The following is a 23,089-nucleotide window of genomic DNA, read 5'->3' as shown; positions in this document are numbered from 1 at the left end:
GCTATTGAGACCTCTTAGGAAGCTCTCCAACCTTACCAAAATTGCTTTGAGCTAAAAACAATCCTATTTCAATCACAAACCTGAGCCTTACTTACAAGGTCAGAACAGCTTCTCTTCAACTTAATGTCAACTCACAAAGCATCCCTGGCCTGCTTTCGAGTTGTCATAGGCAATGGGGATGGGAAAATGAACTCTGCAGCTGCGGCAAGGAAGCACGTCAGTCAAAACAAAAGCACATTCCAGCCATCTCTCTGTCAAGGCCATCTCCAAAGTTACCCACAGTGGCCAGACGGGAGTGATCTCTACAACCTGCAAAATTGCTTTGTTGGAGAATGTGACTGATGACACACCTTGGGGGGAGGGGGGAAACAGGGTCAGAGCTGGAACGTAAATTACGTGGGATCAGAGTTGGCTTCACTTGGAACGTGCCAACATGAAACTCCTAATAAATAACTGGATTTCTTTTGAAATTTGGCTTGAGGCTCATGATTTAATTAGGGCATCGGTGGGAACCCTGACACTTAAAAAATTTCAAAAATATCTATATCTATATACACACACAGAGAGACACAGACACATACACATTAGAGGCACACTAAATATATTATCTTCTCCAGGATATTAAGAGGCCAGATCACACTAAAGATCTATCCAACAGCCCAACTACATTTTCACAATAGCCTTTAGATGCCCATCAAAAATTCAACAGAAAAATGTAAGTCATATGTTTAGGGTATGCTTAAATTTAGTTTCTTGTAGTGAGCAGAGTGGCCTTTAATTCAGTGGCCTTCAATTCCATCTCTATTTTTATTATTCTAAGACAGTTCAAGGGTCACCAACTTACATGAATCACAAAATTTCTCATCTGACCCATCTCGGCAATCTAGAGTTTCATCACATTCCAGAATTTTATCAATGCAGCAGCCATCTTCACATTTGAAATAGCCGGGTAGGCAGTTTCCATTGCATGCTGTATGAGAAAGATGGGTTAGTTCTCAAGGGTTCTCAGCAAAAATGATTTATTTTTGTGCCATTCGGGTAAAAAGATGTTTTTCTTCCTTGGGCACAGCAGAAATAGGGTACAGGTAGTCCTCTACTTACAACAGTTTGTTTAGTAACCATTACAACAGCACTGAAAAAAGTGACCTGTGACTGTTTTTCAGTTGTTGCAACTGTTGCTTGGCAAATGACTCATGTTTTATGATGGTTGGAGTGCTCCAGGATCATAATGAATCTTTTGTGACTTTCTAATAAGTAAAGTCAATGAAGAAGCCAGATTCACTTAAAACTGTGTTACTAACTTAACAACTGCAGTGGTTCACTTAAACTGTGGTGAGAAAGATCATAAGATGGGGCAAAACTCACTTAACAACTGTCTCACTTAGCAACATAAATTTTGGGCTCAATTGTGGTTGTAAATTGAGGAATACTCATAGACAGGTATTTGCAAGTGCTTCACTGCAATGCTACAAAAGCAGAGAGTAAGATATCAACCAAAGATGTACCACTAAACCTCATGTCAGTAAGGAAGTTCAAAAGAAGTTTGAATGCTATCATGGAAAAGTACAGAAGAACTTACTTGGTTCTTGACGTTTTTCAACAGCCCCTGGAAAGAAGGAAATTAGGGTGAGAATATTGTCCTTTCAATTTTTCAACTAGCTCTCATTGCAACATTCAATCCAACCACTTTACCAATTCAGTGTTGTTGTTTTTTTAAAGGGGGATTAGAGAACTGCCAGCCCAGGAACTAATAATAATAATAATAATAATAATAATAATAATAATAATAATAATAATAATAATAATAATAATAATAATAATAATAATAATTTTATTTCTATACCACCCTTCTCCCGAAGGACTCAGGGCGGTGTACAGCCTATTTAAAAACACAGACAAACAACAATTTTAAAATTTAAAATAATTAAATAAATTGGCTCAGATTTAAAACCCCCCAAAATTTAAATACCCCAATTTAAAACTATTTTGTTGACAGTCCGGCCTGGCGGAACAGCAGGGTCTTCAGTGCGCAGTGAAACACCCGGAGGTCGGAGATCTTACGTATTTCCGGGGGCAGTTCGTTCCACAGGGCTGGGGCTCCCACAGAGAAGGCCCTCCCCCTGGATGTCGCCAGCCAACATAACTTGGCCGATGGCACCCTGAGGAGACCCTCTCTGTGGGAGCGAACTGGTCGTTGGGAGGCTAACTACAAACCACATCCTTTATATACTTTTCTGGTATGCATAGAAGCATACCAGAAGCATACATCTAATGCATTGAAGCTACTTCCAATTATTTCTCCAACACATAGAAACACAGTGGCGGCAATACTTTTCATTCAATCAAATGCCAATCGTATGCTTCCCTTGGCTCAGCCTTCTTCAACCTAATAATGTCCTCCAGATGTTGAGTGATAATTAATAGTTGTGCCCCAGCCTTGCTAATTGGGAATTTATGTGAATTTTAGCCCAGCAAACCCTAAAAGTTCCAGTTTGGAAAAGTTTGGAACCTAATAACTATGTATTGAAAAGTATGTTTTTTTGTTATGTATGATTTGGGGCACTATGGTTTACTCGATAAATCATGATTAAAACATTAGAATGAAACCAGCCAAATCAGCCTAACCCGATTGAAAGTTATAAGATTGAGCCAGTGTCAAAATAATTCTGAATTGGTTAGGTTTCCCCACTTAAATCTCTAAAATAAAAGAAACAATATCTTCTAATATACGAACCTTGAACATTCTTGCAGGCAAGATCACATTCCTCTTTTCTTACATAATTGTTCTTGTTGGGATTGCAGCCACCAAAAATGAATTGCTGACACTGCTCTATTTCCGGATTATAGTACCAGCGGTGGAAGGAGCCTCGACAGCGTCCCACTTTATAAGGAGTCAAGCAATGATCTAGAAAGAACAGAAATATTGAATTCTCCCAGTAAGGGTAAGAGAAGGCATAAAGAGAAGGCATGGCTCAGGACCTGGGTACTTGCGGGACCGCCTACTACCACCAATAGCCTCCCACCGGCCGGTACGCTCCCATAGAGAGGGGCTCCTCCGGGTGCCTTCGGCCAAACAATGTCGACTGGCGGCCCCCAGGGGGAGTGCCTTCTCTGTGGGGGCACCTACTATCTGGAACGAGCTCCCCCCGGAGATACGGAGGATCCCGGATCTGCGCACCTTCCGCCGCGCTCTAAAGATCTTTTTATTTCACTAGGTGGGCCTGGCCTAATTTTCTCCCTCTTTTAAATTTTTTTTTAATTTTTAATATTTTTTAGTATTTTATATATTCAAATGTTTAAATTTGTTTTAAATTGATTGGGGTTTTAATCTGTCTGGGCCAAAACTATTTAATTTGATTTTATTTCTGCTTTTTAAATTTTGTATGTATGTATTTTATTGTTGGCTGTGCACTGCCCTGAGTCCTTCGGGAGTAGAGCGGTATATAAATCAAATAAAAGTAAAGTAAAAGTAAATGATATATATATAGTCTATTTTCCCAGATTTTACAGTGTTGCAGTTGGAAGAAAGAGGGGAGCAGGTAGCTGTCAAGGAGAATCTCTAAATGTATTTTAATAGCAAATATGAAATGTCAGTGCACCCAAGGATCTCTTAAGGTTACCTAACTACAGGATATTAAAAAGCCTATAGCAGAGGTCTTCAAACTTGGCTATGCTGGCTGGAGAACTCTGGGAGTTGAAGTCCACAAGTCTTAAAGCTGCCAAGTTTGAAGACCTCTGGCCTATAGTATATTAATATATCTAGCTCTCCCCAAGCAAAAGTTTTGGGTCTTTCTTGCCTTTGGTGGGGAAGGGCTAACATTGGCTTTAAGCCATAACGCGCAATACAAGCATTATTGGATAAAATATTCATGCTCCATTTTTCTTTTTATATATTTTTGTAATACACACACATGTATATATATAAATGAATATTTATATTCATATTCTTCTTACAAATATAAAAGAAAGAAAGAAGTAACGGGTTTCATGGGGAAAACAAGGAAGAGCTTTTTGTTGTTTTTAAAACGATGGTGGGAGGAACTTTAATAATTCTAAGAAGTAATTGCATTTTTCTTTGTGTATAAAGGCTCCGGAGCTAAGATACCACTCCAATCTACGCCATTTCAAAAGCAGAATATCTGGCTATTTATCTGCCTATCTAACACTATTCCATATGTGGATATGTTGGAGTCAGGAAAGGAGAGAACAAAGCAGGAAAGAATTACATACATCAGAATCACTATCAGCATGACTGAATATTTTCCTGAAAGAGAAGCTGAGAGGCTGCAAGCCCACATGTCGTTGGCAGTCATTAATAGGTTATTGCATAGAGTGCTGCCTGTACATTGTTCACATCTACCAACCCTTGCAAATTCCATATTTTAGGGACACAGAATGTTTTAGGCTTCTTAAAAATGGCCTTAAACGTATTTTAGGGATTAATGTACAGTCTACATATTTTCTACCTCAAAATGGTGGTAATCTATGGCACCAATTTTTAGCAAAATGTTATTGGCACAAAAAATCAGCAATAACATTGTTAAAACTGTGAATAGCTTTGGGGCTATTGTGTTACTAAAACATTGAAAAGCTAAGAAGAGTATTAACTTAATTAGAAGTTAGTATTAGTATTAATTAGTATTAATGAGCCGAGGTGGTGCAGTGGTTAGAGTGCAGTATTGCAGCTACTTCAGCTGACTGCTAGTTCAGCAGATCAGCAGATCAAATCTCACCGGCTCAAGGTTGACTCAGCCTTCCATCCTTCCGAGGTGGGTAAAATGAGGACCCAGATTGTTGGGGGCAATATGCTATTTAGTATACTGTCTTTGGTGTAAGCCGCCCAGAGTCCTCGGAGAGTGGACGGCATAGAAATATGACTAATAAATAATAATAAAATAAACTTTAAAAAGGAAAAGTTTACTATCCTTCATAAAAGTTCACTTTTATTGTCTTCATACTTGTACCCTATAGGATTCCTGAGTGTGGTCTTGGCAATCTGCAAAAGCTACATTGACCCGTCTTGATTCCAGGCTAAAAGGTGCATCTACAAATGACTTACCTGCAGTCTGATCAGAATTAAGTACAGTGACAGTGATGTTGATGGAGTGTTGCTGATCCGCAGTGTCTGTTACAGTGAATTGGAAGATGTAAATCCCTTCATTCAGATTTGAAAGTATCATAATATCGTTCTCTTTCTGAAAGTACAAGAAAAAAAAAATCAGAAATAAAAATGACGTAAGCAAAAACAGGTCTCCTTGGTTTCCGTCACTTTAGAGTTTATCTATGCAACTCTGAGGATTGCTCATAATATTATACAGTCCCATTATGTATAAATATAAGGAGTTGCTAAATTCAGAATTCTTTGTACCACATCCCCAGAATTATGAAGATGCAATAGATATCAGAGGCTTTTTTTTTTTACTTTTAAAAGCATTTTTTTCTCCCCCCAGAGAAAGCTCTACCCCAGAGGTAGAGCTTTCTCTGTGGGCGCACCCACCCTTTGGAATCAACTCCCCCTGGGGCTCCAGTTAGCCCCTTTCCGCCACAAACTAAAAACATGGTTGTTTAAATTGCCCAGCCTAGACTGATGGGGTTTTGATTATTTTTAATGTGTTTTAATATGCATTTAGTATGTATTTTTAATATGTTTTTATTTGGATTGAGATTGTATTTCTTAATTGTTGTGAGCCGCCCTGAGTCCTATGGAGATAGGGCGGCATACAAATCAAATTAAAATAAATAAATTTTTTTGCCCAAAGAGGTTGTAGAAAAAATGCTTTTAAAAGTAGGGGAAAAAAGCCTCTGATGATCACGCTGCTCAGCTGGGCCGGGGGGGGAGGGGGCACAGGGATTTTTGCCACCGGTTCTCCAAACCACCCGCCGCCATCGCTACCGGATCAGGTGATCCAGTCCGAACGGGGAGCATTTCACCCTTGGTTCTATCCATGAACTCCCAGAAATAAAAATCTGTATTTAGATTAGATTTGATAGCTACATTAAATCATGTTTACAACTTTTTAAAGCTGATATTTTTAGAACAGAAATAACCCATTGTTCAAGCTCATAGTGGTCAGTATGATGAAATTGATAATGTTTACAAAGAACTTCAACAACAACTAAATTAGCCAGTCTATAAAAAGATCATCTTTGTTAAGTTTCAAAAATGTATGTGATATGAGAAGCCGGCAGGGAATTTCAGCAGATCCTTGCTGAAAGATCCAAAAGGATCTGGAGGAGTAAAGATAGCTTTACCTATTAGATGGATGGAATGTATTATCAGAGGAAAAAAGTCCTCATCTCAAGTGTATTACACAGATGACCCTCACTCTGTCAAGGACCTTGGGCTACTCATTTCTAAAGATCTAAGTGACAAGCCCACTGTAACATCATTGCCAAAAAAGCATTAAGAGTTGTTAACCTAATCTTGCATAGCTTCTCTAGTAATGTTGTACTACTAACTAGAACATACAAAACATTTGCTAGACCAATTCTTGAATACAGCTCATCTGTCTGGAACCTGCACTGCATATCGGACATAAATACAATCGAGAGAATCCAGAAATATTTTACGAGAAGAGTCCTCCATTCCTCTAACCGCAATAAAATACCTTATGCCACCAGACTCCAAATTTTGGGCTTAGACAATTTAGAACTACGCCGACTTCAGTCTGACCTAAGCATAGTACATAAAATTATCTGCCACAATGTCCTTCCTGTCAATGACTACTTCAGCTTCAACCCCAACAATACACAAGCAAATAATAGATACAAACTCAAGGTAAGCAGTTCCAAACTCGATTGCAGAAAATATGACTTTAGTAACAGAGTGGTCAATGCCTGGAATGCACTACCTGACTCTGTAGTTTCTTCCCTAAACCCCCAAAACTTTAACCTTGAACTGTCTACTGTTGACCTCACCCCATTCCTAAGAGGTCTGTAAGGGGCATGCATAAGTGCACCAGCGTGCCTACCGTTCCTGTCCTAATATTCCTTTTTATTTATTCTTTTCATGTATTCAAATTATGTTTATACTTTTACCTGTTATCTTATATATGCTTGACAAATAAATTTATGACTTATGACATTTTCTACTAAATAGACATGCTAATTCCAAGGAATTTTTAAAAATCTTCAAGTATCTTATAAACTCTATGTTGTCTTCATAACCATGTGGAGTTTAATTTTTTTTTCTTATATCCCATATGACTACTGTGGCTTAAGTGGGGATTTTAAAAGTGCTGCAGAAGGGAATCTTAGTAGACAGTTGATATGCCTTACCTTCATTACCACTGAGGAATCACCAAAAAGAAGTGTCCATTCGTAATTCACAATGCCATTATCATCAGTACTTTCTGAGCCATTCAATATTACTGGTTCATCATTGGGCTGGACCTTCACATCCATTGAGGCTTTAGCTTTAGGTGGCTGATCATCTAGTTTAAAAACAACAACAATCGGAATGCATTAATTTTCAAAAAAACTCATAGGACATAAACATTCACGTTGGCCAACTTGACCGAGAACAATACGTATTGCAATCCAACACAATTTTAGTGAACCCACATTAAACATCAGCCACATTCTTGAGTTTCTCATGTGCTGTAAAAATACAAACCAGTTCAGGGACAGAGGGCTTTCGGTTAAAAACAAATTGATAGAATATTCAAAACTGTTCTCTAGTCAGTACCTCCAGATAGAAAGATGCTTGCTGTCTCTTAGCAAAATAAACATTTGAAATGTTCAGAAAACATATAGAAGAACTCAGTAAATCCCAAAGTTGGCTTCATATTACATCCTTTTTCTTTTTAAAAATGCAGAGTACCTGACATAATAATGTGTTCAAACCAGTGGTGAAATCCAATTTTTTTTACTACCGGTTCTGTGGGTGTGGCTTGGTGGGCGTGGTGTGGCTTGGTGGGCATGGCAGGGGAAGGATACTGCAAAATCTCCATTCCCACTCCACTCCAGAGGGTAAGGATACTGCAAAATCCTCATTCCCTCCCCACTCCTGGGGGAAGGATATTGCAAAATCTCCATTCCCACCCCACTCTGGGGCCAGCCAGAGGTGGTATTTGCCAGTTCTCTGAACTACTCAAAATTTTGGCTACCGGTTCTCCAGAACCTGTCAGAACTTGATGGATTTCACCCCTGGTTCAAACCGAAGCCATAAATTATTACAAAGATGTAAAGGCTACTGCTCTATGGGAACTATATAGATAAAGAAACAATACAAGTAGTTCAGCAGAATCACTAAGTCTAGTACAGGTGTCGGCAACCCGCAGCTAAAAGAGCCGCATGCGGCTCTTTCATCCTTCTGCTGTGGCTCCCTGTTGCCCTGTCATAGCAGAGGGATGAAAGAGCTGTCGCCATGTTGCAGCAGTGGCGATAGGCGGAGCCTTAGTGCAGGAGCTAAGCGCCCCTGCACTTGACTTTGCACGAAACAGCATTCCTGCTTCGTCACGGTGCATTTGCTGTTGCCGTTCTTGCAGCGCCCTGAGCAGCACAGTAAAATTTAGTGTGCTTCACAATGGGGGAGACAGGGTCCCCTCCTCCTGGAGCCCATTAAGACACCTGCCCCACTCGCCCCTGGCAAGAGCAGTGTTGTTGTGGGCTCACTCTCGCCTCCCGGATGTCAGTTGCTTTTCCTGCAGAGCTGCTAGTGTTGTGATGCCCTGCCTCCCCACCAGACAGCTGGTCTTCAGCATGCTGCTCCTGGGCTATCAGCCTCCAGACGTCAGATTCCCACCACCAAGCACCAGTTCAGGGGTTCCTTTCCCTCCCCAGGGGAGAGAGAGGGAGGGAGGGAGGGAGAGAGAGATGTTGTGTATTTTAAGGGTGAAATGTGTCCCTGAAAGTCCTGAAAGTAGTTTTGCCATTTTTCTCATCAACTCATTGAGGGGGGGAGGGAGAGAAAGGGAGGGAAAGAAAGAGGGAGAGGGGAAGAGAGAGAGAGAGAGAGAGAGAGAGAGAGAGAGAGACTCCTTTCCCACAGAAAAGAAAACACCGGGAGCCACAAACCCTGGTAGGCATGGCTGAGGGTGTGTCATGTGACTGGGTGAGTACCATCGAGTTGGCCACAGCCATCCAGGTTTTGTGGCTCCCGGTGTTTTCTTTTCTGTGGGAAATGTGTCCAAATGGCTCTTTGACTGTTTAAGGTTGCAGACTCCTGGTCCAATCATTCAGAACTTGGCAAAACAGGTTTATTTAGGATCAAAGTAGGAAGGTACAAAACTTTCTGTGCATGGCAATAACTTTTTAGGATGGTCCATGCCTAGACCAACAACATGTATCATCCAGGCAAGGACTCAAAACATGGGTGTTCTGGGGGGCAGTATTCTAGGATGGGAAACCAGCGTGGAAAGAATAAGGCTATCAGCAGTGGCTAGTGAGGTAAAGGAAAGAAAGGTATAGAAAGATTGGGGAAGGATGGTTGTGCTGGCTGTGTATGTGACTAACAGGAAGAGACTGATAGCAAGAAAGATGAAGAGAAGGCAAAAAAGCTTTAACCATTCAGCTTATCTTGTAAGACCCTCTGAGGTTTGCATTGTAGCTGAAACCTGAAACCAAAATGTTCTGAGCTTTGGCCCAGCTAAGCAGTAACCTGTCCAGATTAGTTTGTTTGAACAATAATGTTTTTGTTTTGTACCCAAAACAAAACACACATTTTTCAAAGCCCTAATTCAAAGCAAAATAAACCATTCACTCGACCGAATGTATTTGGCTAGCTGTAGCAACATGCATGACACTGGGCCAAAGATGCAAATTAAAACAGATATGAGAGAACAAAGTGGATGTCATCAGCTGTTTTCAAGTTGTCTCTAGGAAACGCTTACAGCGAACTTGGCTTTGGAAATAGTACTCTGGCTGGTACTCTTGTTCCATCTCTTGTCCTATGAAACCCATGAGATCAATTAGTGGTGACCATCTGTTCTCAGTGTTCAATAGGTAAACTTGAACAAATTAAGCTCCCTTATGTAGGTGCTCAAAGTGCTATGAATCTGGAAGAGCTGTGACCAGAATAATGCCTGCTAGGTAAGAGCTTTTATGCATATGCACCTAACATCATTTAGCGATATGTCTTGCGACAAGAAATAAGAGGAAAGAAGAATGTAAGTATGCCCAATAAATAGCATAACGCAATGAAACAGATGCAAGATCAGGTTTAATCAGAAACTTCATTTTAATCATATCACTTCCATCCCTGCTTCCTGGAGACAGTTTCTCTTTTTTTTCCTTGTCTCTATTAAAAACCAACTGTAGGTGGTAAAGGATACCAATTTTAAAAACAAAGAGAGGCTAGATTCCTCAGCAATGCTATTATATCAACTTTGTGTCTTTTTTTCTTTCATTCTGTTTTGAGCGTAGGAAAAAAGAAATAAGGTACTGAAACATCAGTCTTAGATCCTATGAAGACAAATATATATATGATGTGATGTATCTTATCACATATATCATATATGAAGTCATGTACATATCTATTTAAGACTGTTTTAACCCATTTTTCTCCACTAAAAGGCATCATTCACAGAGATTGCAAGCTAATACCTCTTACATCCAAACACCTTGCCAAGGAATTTCTGACTGTAAAGTAAGACTGTTGTTTAACGATCAATCTCTCTCAGGCCCATAAATGCCAATCAGCTCAACTGGCTACTTCTGTAGCTGCTTTACCTCTTACAATACTGATCAGACTGCTGAACATGTGGAAATACTGTACTCATTTTCTCCTCTACCACTGGTTTCTGCCACACCCATCCTCATTTTTTGCCTCCCACCTTTTTGATTTATACCAGCTGCAGAGATTAATGGGAAGTTCGACCTACAGAATTAAAGTATTAAGGCAGTCTTGTTACCGCTTAACACGGAGCTGAAGTTCTGGTTGACTGTGGTGACAATATCATGGTCATAAGTTTGAGGACAAGTCATAAGTCACTTTGTTCCGCACTGTTGTAACAGTCGTTAAACGAATGGTTGTAAATTCAGGATTACCTAGAGACAATCACATTTGTACTAATATAAAGTACTATCAAACTGTAGGATAATTATTAATTCCCTATAAATCAAACTTCCTCAGGTTGTTTCAAGAGCTAAACAGTATGACTCTGATCATATTTAGGGAAGGTTTTGGTAGGATTATTATGACAAGCACAATTACTTGGCATTTGTATCGATCCATCTCTCAGAGAATTGTTTCCCAGAAACTTACCAAAAGAGCTTTAACATGCTATAGGTAGGAGGTCCCTGACTGGAAAAATTGTGCAATTAATTATTTTCCCTAGCCACTCAGGAAATATGCTGTTGTCCATATTTCAGTATATCTGACATCATCCACAAATTTCCCTGATGACTGCCTGGAAATTTTAACTAGACAATTTTCTATTGTATTCTAACTTTCCTCCAAGGAATGTCAAATATGACTCTTCTACCATAAGCAGCTAAAGGATGTTGCTCATAATAAGTAACCTTAAAATCCTTTGCTTATTGGAATTGTTTTGTTCTTATACTAACTCTATTAATAATTAAATGGCTTATCTGGCTATATAACTGCAGAGCGGGGAGAGATCTTTATCTTTTCAAATATTTCAGAGATTCTTATAAAACATCATACACATATCAGCCCCAACTTCCATTATTCTAGTTCAGTTCTCTATGCAATGAAAACAGCTGTTCTGAGGACAAGACTGTAGAACATTCAAGGTGGCTAACAACATTAAACGACAAATTAAAGCCACTTCAAAACCTACAAATATTTAAATTGTAAATTTAAAATGAAAGCATTTAAAATCTTCAAGAGATGGGAAACTCTTAAGTTTTAGTCATTCTGGACTATTCTTATTCCAAAGAGCTTCTGCTACAGAATTCCACGAATCAAGCTATATGGATACCTATAAAGCTTTGTTCTATAAACAAAAAACAAATTTACACTTTAGAATTAATTATATAAATAATGACCAGTATACAATAATTCACTGAGACCCAAAATCATAAAGACCTGTTAAGTTCTTCCCAAAGTTACACCTTTTCTCTACACCTGTATAAAATGCTTCTTCCACCAAAACCAGCACAAATTTTCCCTATGATAAATCAGAGAATGGTATCTTTGCCAACTGCGCACTTCAACTCATGATTATGAATATCATAAATGTAGATCTAAGTTTAGCTTTATGAAACTATCCAATTACTTCCTGCTTTGGCTCTTAGCAACAATAATTAATTCACAGTGGGTTTTAACCTTCATTAAGCACTCACAAGGTTAGCTTTGTTTGAATGCTTTTAAGCACAAAGCTTCATTGTGCAGTTGACCTGTCTTCTGAAAAAAAATTACATTTTTTTAATGTAAATAAAAAAGCCTTCCAATGTTGTTGTTGTTGTTATTATTATTATTAATTAAATTTTTGTACCGCCCTTCTCCCGAAGGACTCAGGGCGGTGAACAGCCAAGATTAAAATACATACAATGTGAAAATTAAAATAATTTAAAAACGTGATTAAATTAATTTGGCTTCCTCAATTTAAAACCCCTTACCCATAAAATTAACCAGTTAAAAATTTTAAGCCAGCCCGGCTTGCTGAAATAGAAAAGTCTTCAGGGCCCGGTATATATTACTTCATTTTTCTTCCAAAGAAAACTGATATATTTTTTTTTTAAAAAAAGGCAAAATTTTTGACAGGTTTCATTAGGAGACTCCTTTTTTATTGCAATAGTGTAAAATTTCTTCAGTAAATCCACCAGTGCCATATCACATTAAAATATTGTAAAATGTACATTAGGTGCTCTGAACTAGTGGCTTTTCTAAAACTCTGGTGATATAATCAGATTAAATGGCCTGTGTAAAATGCAAAGGATTGAAAGTTCTGAAACAATAGTGAGCAAAATCTGTAACCCTGACGTATACCTATCAAAAGGTAATGACAGCATCTGAGATTTTCCAAGTAGTTGGAGGATAGGTGGAATTTTCAAGAGATCAATCCTTTTGACAGTTGCATAAGGCACTTCAAAGGCACATCCATTTGATCTGAATGTCACACCATGGCAGTCTGACTTAACTGCAGCAACTGAAAATATTTGCAGTGAGAAAACACAGTGTTTCACCACCTCAAAGTTATGCCTGGCTCCGAAAAATGTGAACATTCTTGCTCAATTTGTAAATATTCTTTTCTCAGGTAAAATATTCTGGAGAACAGTGTTTGACTAGCTAAAAGTGGAAAAATATATTATCTAGCCAATTTCATTCTGAAATTAATTTTGGTTGCACTGACTAACAACTTGATCTAAAAGAAGAACAGGAGAAAAGTTCTGTTTTTTGTCTTTGATTTGTTATTGATATTTGATATAATAATTCTTCAGATCATTTGAAACATCACTGTGGATTGGGATCTGATGATTCGCAACAGTTCCCCTCCTATCACCAGATAGTGGTACTGGAGCAGTATTGCTCAGCCAAAAAGTAACCATAGAGGAATTTTACTTGGCAGCTGTGTGATATGATCCCATAGAAATCTATCCTGCTTCTCCAAGTTACTGCAAACGATCGGATGATGTGATGGCAACTGATCAGATGGTGTGTATTTCCATGTGCCCACACTTTGAATCAGTGTTCAATCCTGGCAACTGCTGGACAAGTCCCTGAAGTTTTCTTGACAATATTTTTAAAAGTCACCTGCGCCATTGATTTCTTCCTAGCTCTGAAAGAGAGTAACTTGCCCACAGTCACCTAGCTGGCTTCGTAGAACTCATGATCTCCCAATACCTTAACCCAGGGGTGAAATCCAACAGGTTCTGACAGGTTCTGGAGAACCGGTAGCGGAAATTTTGAGCAATTTGGAGAACTGGCAAATACCACCTCTGGCTGGCCCCAGAGTGGGGTGTGAATGGAGATTTTGCAATATCCTTCCTCCAGGAGTGGGGAGGGAATGGGGATTTTGCAGTATCCTTACCCTGGAGTGGGGTGGGAATGGGAATTTTGCAGTATCCTTCCCGTGCCACGCCCACCAAGCCACGCCCACCAAGCCACGCCCACAGAACCGGTAGTAAAAAGAAATTGGATTTCACCACTGCCTTAACCACTACATCAAACTGGTTCCAGATGATTAAAGAGTACATTTTCAGTATGTATAAATATGCAGGTCTTCCTGTTTCAGTCCAACTCTAGTGAAACTATATAACTTCCTGATCAATGCATGGGATAGTGAAGGGACCCCCCTTCCTCATTCTAAGCACACTCTAAGTGTGTGAACTTCCTCTTCCAGAATTTTCAAAAGTAGCTACCGTATATACTTGTTGAAGAATTTGGGAACTGAATCTCCCACACATTAATGAGTGAATGAGCTATAACATTTCACTGTCTGTAAAAAAGAGGAAATTAGCAACTTGCCAGGAGGTTGTTTATGAAAATGGGGGGGGACCCCACAAAATGATTTGAGTTCTGCCATACTTCAGCATCAAAATCTTCTTGAAAATAAACCCCTAATTTAGCAGTTATATCAAAGTTTAGGGAACTTTAGGGAAAATATTGCTTGTAGGATGGTGTCAGTTTGAAGCATTTTTTCCCATTCACCCACCCCAGCCCCCCCAAAAGGAAAAAGTTCAAGGAGGTTATTGTTATAGTTGATCCCCAGTCTGACTAGATCCACAACAAAACAATGAAGTCATAGCTAAAACTCTGGGTTATACAGCAGTACTTCCCATAAAGTTTTTCTAATCTCTCCATCTCCCCTCCTTCCCATACACCAAGGGGGGGGGATCAATATTCATATTTTATGGGGAAAGTGGTAGAAGAAACATAATGGCCTATGATCAAGAATATAACTTATAATTCAGATCAAATTCATGTATCACACTCATTATGGTTTGCTGAATTATTATGGGCTACATAATTATTATTATGAATTATTATGGGCTACATAATAATTACTGAATTATTATGGGCTACATACACCTACAATAAACTATAGTTTATAAACTACAATGGCTAGATTCCTGCAGTATGTTAAGCCAAGACCAAACAAACACATGATGGTTTAAGATGGTATATAAACCAAGCCTTTGAATCTAGGAATCAAATGAGTGCTATACTGCTCTCTTAGCAGGCTAGCACTGATAGCTACTTCAGAGGCCCCAGTTGCTCACAGAAAATTCCATTTACTGTATCAGGGTCCTGCTCATGTTAAGGTTCTTAAATAGAGGAAGCTGCGAGTAGGTTGGTGATAGGCCCAGATTACCTTCCTCATTCAACAGCCCAAATCCATGCTTGCTCTATCACCCCAGTATAGGAACAGTAATACATTTTCCTTATGGATTCATTAGTAAGAGACAGAAGCAACACTTGGCATGGAAAGAAAAAAAAAGATCAACCCTGTTTCACTTTAAGCAGAAACTCTGTTTTGCTTCCCTTTCTACTCTGTTTAAATAGACTTGATCTGTGTTAATTTCTGGTTTTGCTTTGCTCCCACACATCCGCTTTAGACAGAAAAAAGTGCAGAAATTCCTAAATTCAAGTTTCTTTTGGGGGAGAAGGAGAGCACTATCTCTTTGAATCGATGTATAACGCTCAATTCTGTCTTCTTCTCCACTCTTGGTAAAGGTAAAAGTTCCCCTCCCATGTATGTGCTAGTTGTTCCCGACTCTAGGGGGTGGTGCTCATCTCCGTTTCAAAGCAGAACACCCAGCGCTGTCCAAAGACGTCTCCATGGTCATGTGGCCAGCATGGCTAAACGCCAAAGGCACACGGAACACTGTTACCTTCCCACCAAAGGTGGTCCTTACTTTTCTACTTGCATTTTTATGTGCTTTTGAACTGCTAGGTTGGCAGAAGCTGGGACAAGTAACGGGAGCTCACCTCGTTACACAGCACGAGGGAATTGAACCGCTGAACTGCCGACCTTTCGATCAACAAGCTCAGCATCTTAGCCACTGAGTCACCGCGTCCCTGTCCTTGGTACATCCACTTAATTTTGATGCAACTGACATGAATTCCAATTTTATCCAGATACATAAATAACTCTTGAGAAATGATTTGAAAAACATGATGGTTTCATCTTTATATTTGACAGCAGATATAAAAAATAATTTGGATGAGGAAATGTTTCCAGTGCTTTGTGATCCATTTACAATTAGGACATACCAAGCAAGTGAAGATTGTTACCACCAAAAGAGGGCAGGGCTCAGAAATCACATTAAACATACCAGGTGGAACACTTGACCTACAAGATAACTAAAGAGGAAGTAAAATGCCATCTCAGCCTATATTGATACACCCTTTTCCAATATCACTATATCACAATCTAACCATTTTTAAGTTTTACTAACCCACATCTAGACAAATTGCCCACTTTCCCCCTGCTTTTCTCCTACATTGTTTTCAGGACCTGTAAAATGAGAAGAAATGCACTATTTAGAAAAAAAAAGAAGCAGTTAAGAGATTAAGAGATTTGACTTTTCACACAGATTAGTATTGTTGCTACTTTGGTTATTCTGGTTAGGCCCAATATAAGAGACTGAAGACTTTCTTGTATCAACAGTGTTTATTTCTCATCTTCCTCAGGAACACTTTTGGACAGCTAGAAGTCTGACAGGAGTGAAGGCTTATATACAGAGGAGGCGGGGCAAATGGTAAGTAGTAACCAATGGCAAGGGACATGATGACATCACATAATGACATATATACAAGTACACATATTTACAGAGAGCAAGTTAGGTATTTTCAATTGTAACAAATCCCCCTCTAAAATACCTAACCAATGGTGGGTTATTAACATTATATATGTACATTAAGTTTAGAGGTCAAATATACATGTTGTTTGGTTGCTAATGGCTTAGTGAGGATGTCAGCAATTTGTTCATTAATATCGCAATGAACAGCCTTAATGAACCCTATACTTGACAATTGCCTTACATGTTTGTATTTGATATTGATATGTCGAGATCGTTGGCCTATTGCTTCGGAAGCTGATATATCTATTGCTGCTTTATTATCTTCATTGATGATAATTGGATAAATAGGTTCATCCCATACATTAGATAACAAATCATCGAACCAGGTTAGATTATTGACCGCTTTGGATAGACAAACGTACTCGGCTTCTGCTGTAGAGGTGGCAATTAAGTTTTGTTTGCCAGTGTACCAGTGCACCGTACAACCATTTATAAGAAAAACATATCCAGAGGTGCTTTTTCTGCTTTTTGAATCAGCAGCCCAGTCTGCATCGGCGTAGCAGGTCAACGTTAATTTTTCAGAAATGAATGGTTCTAAGTATAGACATACATTAATGCTAGATTTCAGGTATCTCAAAATTCTCTTAATTCCTTCCCAATGGTATAAGTTAGGATTGCTCACATGTCTTGACAACAAATTAACGGCAAGGGTGATATCAGGCCTAGTCCAATTAGATATGTATAATAAGGACCCAATAATTGATCGATATAAAGTGTTATCTTTGAATGGCTCGTGTTCATTGTGCACATTTCTATAAAAAATCAGTTGACATGGGAGTTTCACAAATTTTTGAGTTAACCATATTGCACTTTTGTATGAGTTCTATAATTTTATCTTTCTGAGACAATTTGAAACCCTTATCCGTTTTATCAATTTGGACTCCTAAATACTTGTTTACCTTTCCTAATATTTTTAAATTGAAATGTTTGCCCAATTGTTTAGCAAAGTCATCACATTTAATCTTATCACGTCCAAAATATAATATGTCATCAACATAAATCAAAACATATTCAGTAGAATCATTATTTCTTTTTGTGAAAAAACAAAAATCAGATGAAGTAGCTATAAAACCCATATCATTAAGTATCTTTGATAAACATTCATACCACCGTTTGCCAGACTGTTTTAGTCCATAAAGACTCTTATTCAATAGCCAAATTTCTCCCTTTTTTGTATCCTTTCCTGGGGGCGCTTTTACATAAATTTCTTTATCAAGATCAGCATGTAGATAAGCTGTCTGTACATCAAATTGATATACTTCTAGATTTAAGATGGAAGCTAATACCAATGCTGTTTTCACACTTTCTGATCTAACGGTTGGAGAGTATGTGTCCTCATAGTCATCTGGAAATCTTTGGGCAAAGCCTTGAGCCACTAACCTGGCTTTATATACCGTATTTTCCGGCGTATAAGACGACTGGGCGTATAAGACGACCCCCTACTTTTCCTGTTAAAATATAGGGTTTGGGCTATACTCGCCGTATAAGACTATCCCTCTTCCAACGCACACCAAATAAAAATTAAAAAAACATCAACTGGCTCACCCACAATGTAAAAGCAGCTGTGCTAGACCCAAAATGGCCCCTGAAACAAGCAGGAACCTCACACAGCCCCAAAAAGCCCCAAAAAACAACTTTCACGCTTTACACACACACAACACAACACAACACAACACAACTGGCTCATCCACAATGTAAAAGTAGCTGTGCTAGACCCAAAATGGCCCCTGCAACAAGCAGGAACTTCACACAGCCACAAAAAGCCCAAAAACCCAACTTTCACACTTTACACACACAAAATTCCACATACAGCTTTGTGAGATTTTGTGTGTTTGTGTAGTTAGAGTGAAACACTACAGAAACACACTAAATCTCAGAAAGCTGCACAAATATTATTTTATTTTATTTTATTTTATTTTATTTTTATATGAAAGCTAAATTTAAAACTTCCTAAACTTTAAATGGCTAGGTCTAAAAAAGAACTTAAAAAAAACCCAATTAACTATTTTTTTAAAGCTCCCAAAGGGGAAAAAAACTTACGTACCCAATAGAACAGGGGTCTCCAACCTTGGCAACTTTAAGACTTGTAGACTTCAACTCCCACAATTCCTTAGCCAGCTTTGTTTTGCTGGCTGAGGAATTCTGGGAGTTGAAGTCCACAACTCCCTGCCTGCTTGGTTGTAGGCAGGGAGTTGCTTGCTGATGGAATGGATTCAGGCAAGCGAAGCAAGGCAAGCAGCTAAGGCAGTGGTTCTCAACCTTCCTAATGCCGCGACCCTTTAATACAGTTCCTCATGTTGTGGTGACCCCCAACGATAAAGTTATTCCTAAAACCATCAAAAATATGTGTTTTCCGATGGTCTTAGGCCAGGGGTCCCCAACCTTTTGGACCTCAGGGACCACCAACTTCATAATTTTAAATTTCGCAGACCACTAATACGAATCCAGTGCCCCGCTTGCTGAAGCACCTGGACTCCCAGTACGGGATGAGGTCCTTCAGGCACTCTCCATCCTCTCTGTCTCTCTCTCTCTCTCTGTCTCCCACTCTTTCTCTCTCATTCTCTCTTTCTCTCTCTCTCATTTTCGCTTTCTCTCTCTCTCCCTCTCTTTCTTTCTCTCCCACTCTTTCTCATTCTCTCTTTCTCTCTCCCCCTCTCTCATTCTCTTTCTCTCTCCCCCTCTCTTTCTCATTCTTTCTTTCCCCCACTCTTTCCCTTTCTCTCCCCTCTTTCTCATTCTTTCTCTCTCTCTCCCACTCTTTCTCTCTCATTCTCTTTCTCCCCCCTTTCTCTCTCTCTTTCTCCCACTCTCTTTCTCTCCCCCCCACTCTCTCTCATTCTCTCTTTCTATCTGTCCTCCTTTCTCTCCCCCCCTTTCTCTTTCTCCCTCCCGCTCTTTCTCTTTCTCTCTCTCCCACTCTTTCTCTCTCATTCTCTTTCTCTCTCCCCCTCTTTCTCTCTCTCCCCACTCTCTCCCTCTCATTCTGATTCTCTCACTCTAATTCTCTTTCATTTTCTCTCCCTCTCTCTCATTCTCTCTCTGATTCTTTGGTTCTCTTTGATTCTGTCTCTTTCTCTGTCTCTCATTCTCTCTCTCTCACTCTCTCTCTCTGATTCTCTCTGTCTCTTTCTCTCATTCTCTTTCATTTTGTCTTTCTCTCTCTTTCATTCTTTGTCTCTTTCTCTCTCTGTCTTATTCTGATTCTCTCTTTCTCTCTCATTCTCTCTCTCTCTCATCTCATGGGCCAGCCAGTGTCTTGGGGCTGAGAGGAAGTCAAGCATCTCCCTGAGAGACTGAGGGCCGGAAGAAGTGTGGGAGCGAAGCACTACTTGAACTTGTGCGGCATGAGCATTCGCCTTGGTATATTTGCGCCAGCCGATGGCCAAGGCAGCCCTCATCTGTCTGCTGAAAGTGCAGCATCAGGATTCTGCCTTGCTATATTTGCGGCGCAAGGCAGCCTTTGTTTCCTGCTGCTTGGGACTCAGAGCGGTAAATAGCGTCTGATCCGGAGAGCTGCTGGATTTTGCTCTCTAATCCGGATGCCAAATCGGCCCCCTGCAAACTCTCGTCTCTCGAGGAGCGCTCCCTGAAGCGGGGCTGGAAACTTTGGTTGGACTGCTTGAGAGGAGAGCTTGCAGGGGGGCGATCTGGTGTCTGCAATGGAGAGCGGCATCCGGCTTTTTCTCTCCGCTGTAAGAGCGCTGTAAGAACGGCAGCCCTCATCTCCTAATGTTTGGGACTCGGAGCGGTAAATGGTGACTGGTCCAGGGAGCAGCTGGATTTTGCAGTCCCAAGCATTAGGAGATGAGGGCTGCCACTCTTACAGCGCTCTTACAGCGGAGAGAAAAAGCCGGATGCCGCTCTCCATTGCAGACATCAGATCGCCCCCCTGCAAGCTCTCCTCTCTCAAGCAGTCCAACCAAAGTTTCCAGCCCCGCTTCAGGGAGCGCTCCTCGAGAGACGAGAGTTTGCAGGGGGCCGATTTGGCATCCGGATTAGAGAGCAAAATCCAGCAGCTCTCCGGATCAGACGCCATTTACCACTCTGAGTCCCAGGCAGCAGGAAACAAAGGCTGCCTTGCGCCACTCCTGACACAAATATACCAAGGCGGAATGCTGCTGCCGTACAAATGAAAGTTGTGCTTCACTCCCACAGCTTCCAGCCATCGCAAACGCCGCTTCTTCCCGCTTCTGCCGCCCCCTCCCCCACCGCCACAACAGCACCATTCATTCCGGATGGCGAGGGCTGCGCTCGTTTTTCTGTATTGCACCACCATCAGAACCCCTGTGAAAGGGTTGTTTGACCCCCCAACCACTGAGCTAAGGTAAGCAAGCCAGGAAAATGCGCTGCGCACTCCCACCCTTTGCCTGCGAGCCCGGACGCTGATCCGGACGGCTGCAGAACGAACTGGGCACCGGCTGTCATGTCTTTTCTGCTGTGCGGGGTTCGGCACCTGGGCTCCCGGGGTTTAAGCCTCTGGGCCAGCCCGTGCTGCTCCAGGATGTTCACTTCGGGCTCCTTGGAATCGCTGCCGGGCGGTTCTTCCCGTTGGGGCGATGGTGGATGGCAGCGATCGGCGTCGCTTGGACTGCGGGAGCCACGGCGGACTCCTTCCCCACGAGGTATTGCTCTGCATTTCACCACCTCTTCCAGGCTCGCAGCCACCCACCATCGCCCCAACGGGAAGAACCACCCGGCAGCGATTCCAAGGAGCCTGAAGCTAACATCCTGGAGCAGCACGGGCTGGCCCGGAGGCTTAAACCCCGGGAGCATAGGTGCCGAACCCCGCACAGCAGAAAAGACATGACAGCCGGTGCCCAGTTCGTTCTGCAGCCGTCCGGATCGGCGCCAAGCCAGGAAAATGCGCTGCGCACTCCCACCCTTTGCCTGCGAGCCCGGACGCTGATCCGGATGGCTGCAGAAGGAACTGGGCACCGGCTGTCATGTCTTTTCTGCTGTGCGGGGTTCGGCACCTGGGCTCCCGGGGTTTAAGCCTCTGGGCCAGCCCGTGCTGCTCCAGGATGTTCGCTTCGGGCTCCTTGGAATCGCTGCCGGGCGGTTCTTCCCGTTGGGGCGATGGTGGGTGGCTGCGATCAGCGTCGATCGCTGCGCACTCCCACCCTTCGCCTGCGAGCCCAGGTGCCGATCTTCTTGGACTGCGGGAGCCACGGCGGTGCTGGCCGGGCTGGGTCTGGTGCGGTGGGCGGAGATGAAGGAGCAGCCTCGGCGGCAGCAGCAGCAGCAATCACAACGGGAAAAGCCGTGGGGAAAGGAGGATGAGGAAGATCTGGCAAGGCGGTGCAAGCACTTCATGGCTCCTCCGGTGAGCGGATTGCGAGAGCTGCGCGACTGGGGCGGAGACATGCGAAGTCGCATGGAGCTTCTCATAATGGAGACTCAGAGCCAGGTGTGCAAGGCGCTGGCCCAGGTCGACCGCGCCGCCGCTTTCACCGTGGACTGCTGGGAAAGGAAGGAAGGTGACCCGAATTCCGGGGTAGAGTGGGGACGCGTTCCTTTCTCGTGGGCCGCGCACTGCCTGGCACCTCTTGTAGGTTGGAACTAATTCAGAGTACAGCTTCCCCTCAATGTTGCCGGCGCTCCCAAAGTGTCATCGGTCAGCGCCAGCAACTCAGATTCGGGTACCCGGCGTATAAGACGACCCCCGACTTTTGAGATGATTTTCCTGGGTTAAAAAGTCGTCTTATACGCCGGAAAATACGGTAGGAATTTACCATCCTCTAGCTCTTTGATTTTATAGATCCATTTAGTGCCAATGGGGGACTTCTCTGTAGGTAGATCTGTTGGTGAGTATACATTTAGTTCTTTCAAACTGTCCATCTCTTTTTTCATTGCTTCCTCCCACTTACTTTTTTCTTCTAGAGGTAACTTGAGTATGTCATCATATGTATTGGGAGTCAGGTGTTTAGCTTGGATAGACAGTACATAATCATCTAATCTTTTAGGGATTGTGCCTCTATTGGATCTAATGGGTCTATTCTGGGGATGTTCATCGCTATGCATATATTTAGTTTCTTTTTCAGTTAATTGGTCTACCTTCAAAGTGGGATGTCCTTTCTTCCATTCATCATTAATTATTTTTGGGTATTTGATTTTGCTCGTTGTTATACTTTTGGGGTTGGTATCTGATGTATAATGTTCTGTGCGTGTGTGTGTAGTGTTTTTTGATTCTGGATATATTTCGTTGAGATGTATTTTTGACCAGTTCATGTGTTCATGAAACACGGCAGATCTGGATACAATGAAATGGTTATTTTTATCAATGAAGCGATATCCCTTGGTTCCTGATTCGTACCCCATAAATATTAGTCTTTTGGATACTTTCTCTCCTTTGCGCCTTAATTGTGTGAGGACATAT

At 41.3% G+C, this 23,089-nt stretch overlaps 1 protein-coding gene across 1 annotated transcript in view; it reads right to left on the bottom strand.

The window, feature by feature from the left end:
• The window catches only part of SPINT1 (serine peptidase inhibitor, Kunitz type 1), a 43,639-nt gene that overhangs the window by 5,728 nt on the left and 14,822 nt on the right, over nt 1–23,089 (bottom strand). The window contains exons 2-6 of the mRNA XM_034417834.3: nt 7,279–7,433; nt 5,060–5,195; nt 2,735–2,905; nt 1,580–1,606; nt 845–970 (exon numbers count right to left, since the gene is read on the bottom strand). Coding sequence (XP_034273725.1) covers nt 845–970; nt 1,580–1,606; nt 2,735–2,905; nt 5,060–5,195; nt 7,279–7,433 — 615 coding nt within the window. The remainder of the gene's footprint in view (nt 1–844; nt 971–1,579; nt 1,607–2,734; nt 2,906–5,059; nt 5,196–7,278; nt 7,434–23,089) is intronic.

Source organism: Pantherophis guttatus, chromosome 1 (genome assembly GCF_059756535.1).
Source record: "Pantherophis guttatus breed Tessera chromosome 1, ASM5975653v1, whole genome shotgun sequence".
In the NCBI taxonomy this organism is placed as follows: domain Eukaryota; kingdom Metazoa; phylum Chordata; class Lepidosauria; order Squamata; family Colubridae; genus Pantherophis; species Pantherophis guttatus.
The sequence above is the reverse complement of the archived record's forward strand: the minus strand, read 5'-3'. Positions and strand labels throughout refer to the sequence as shown.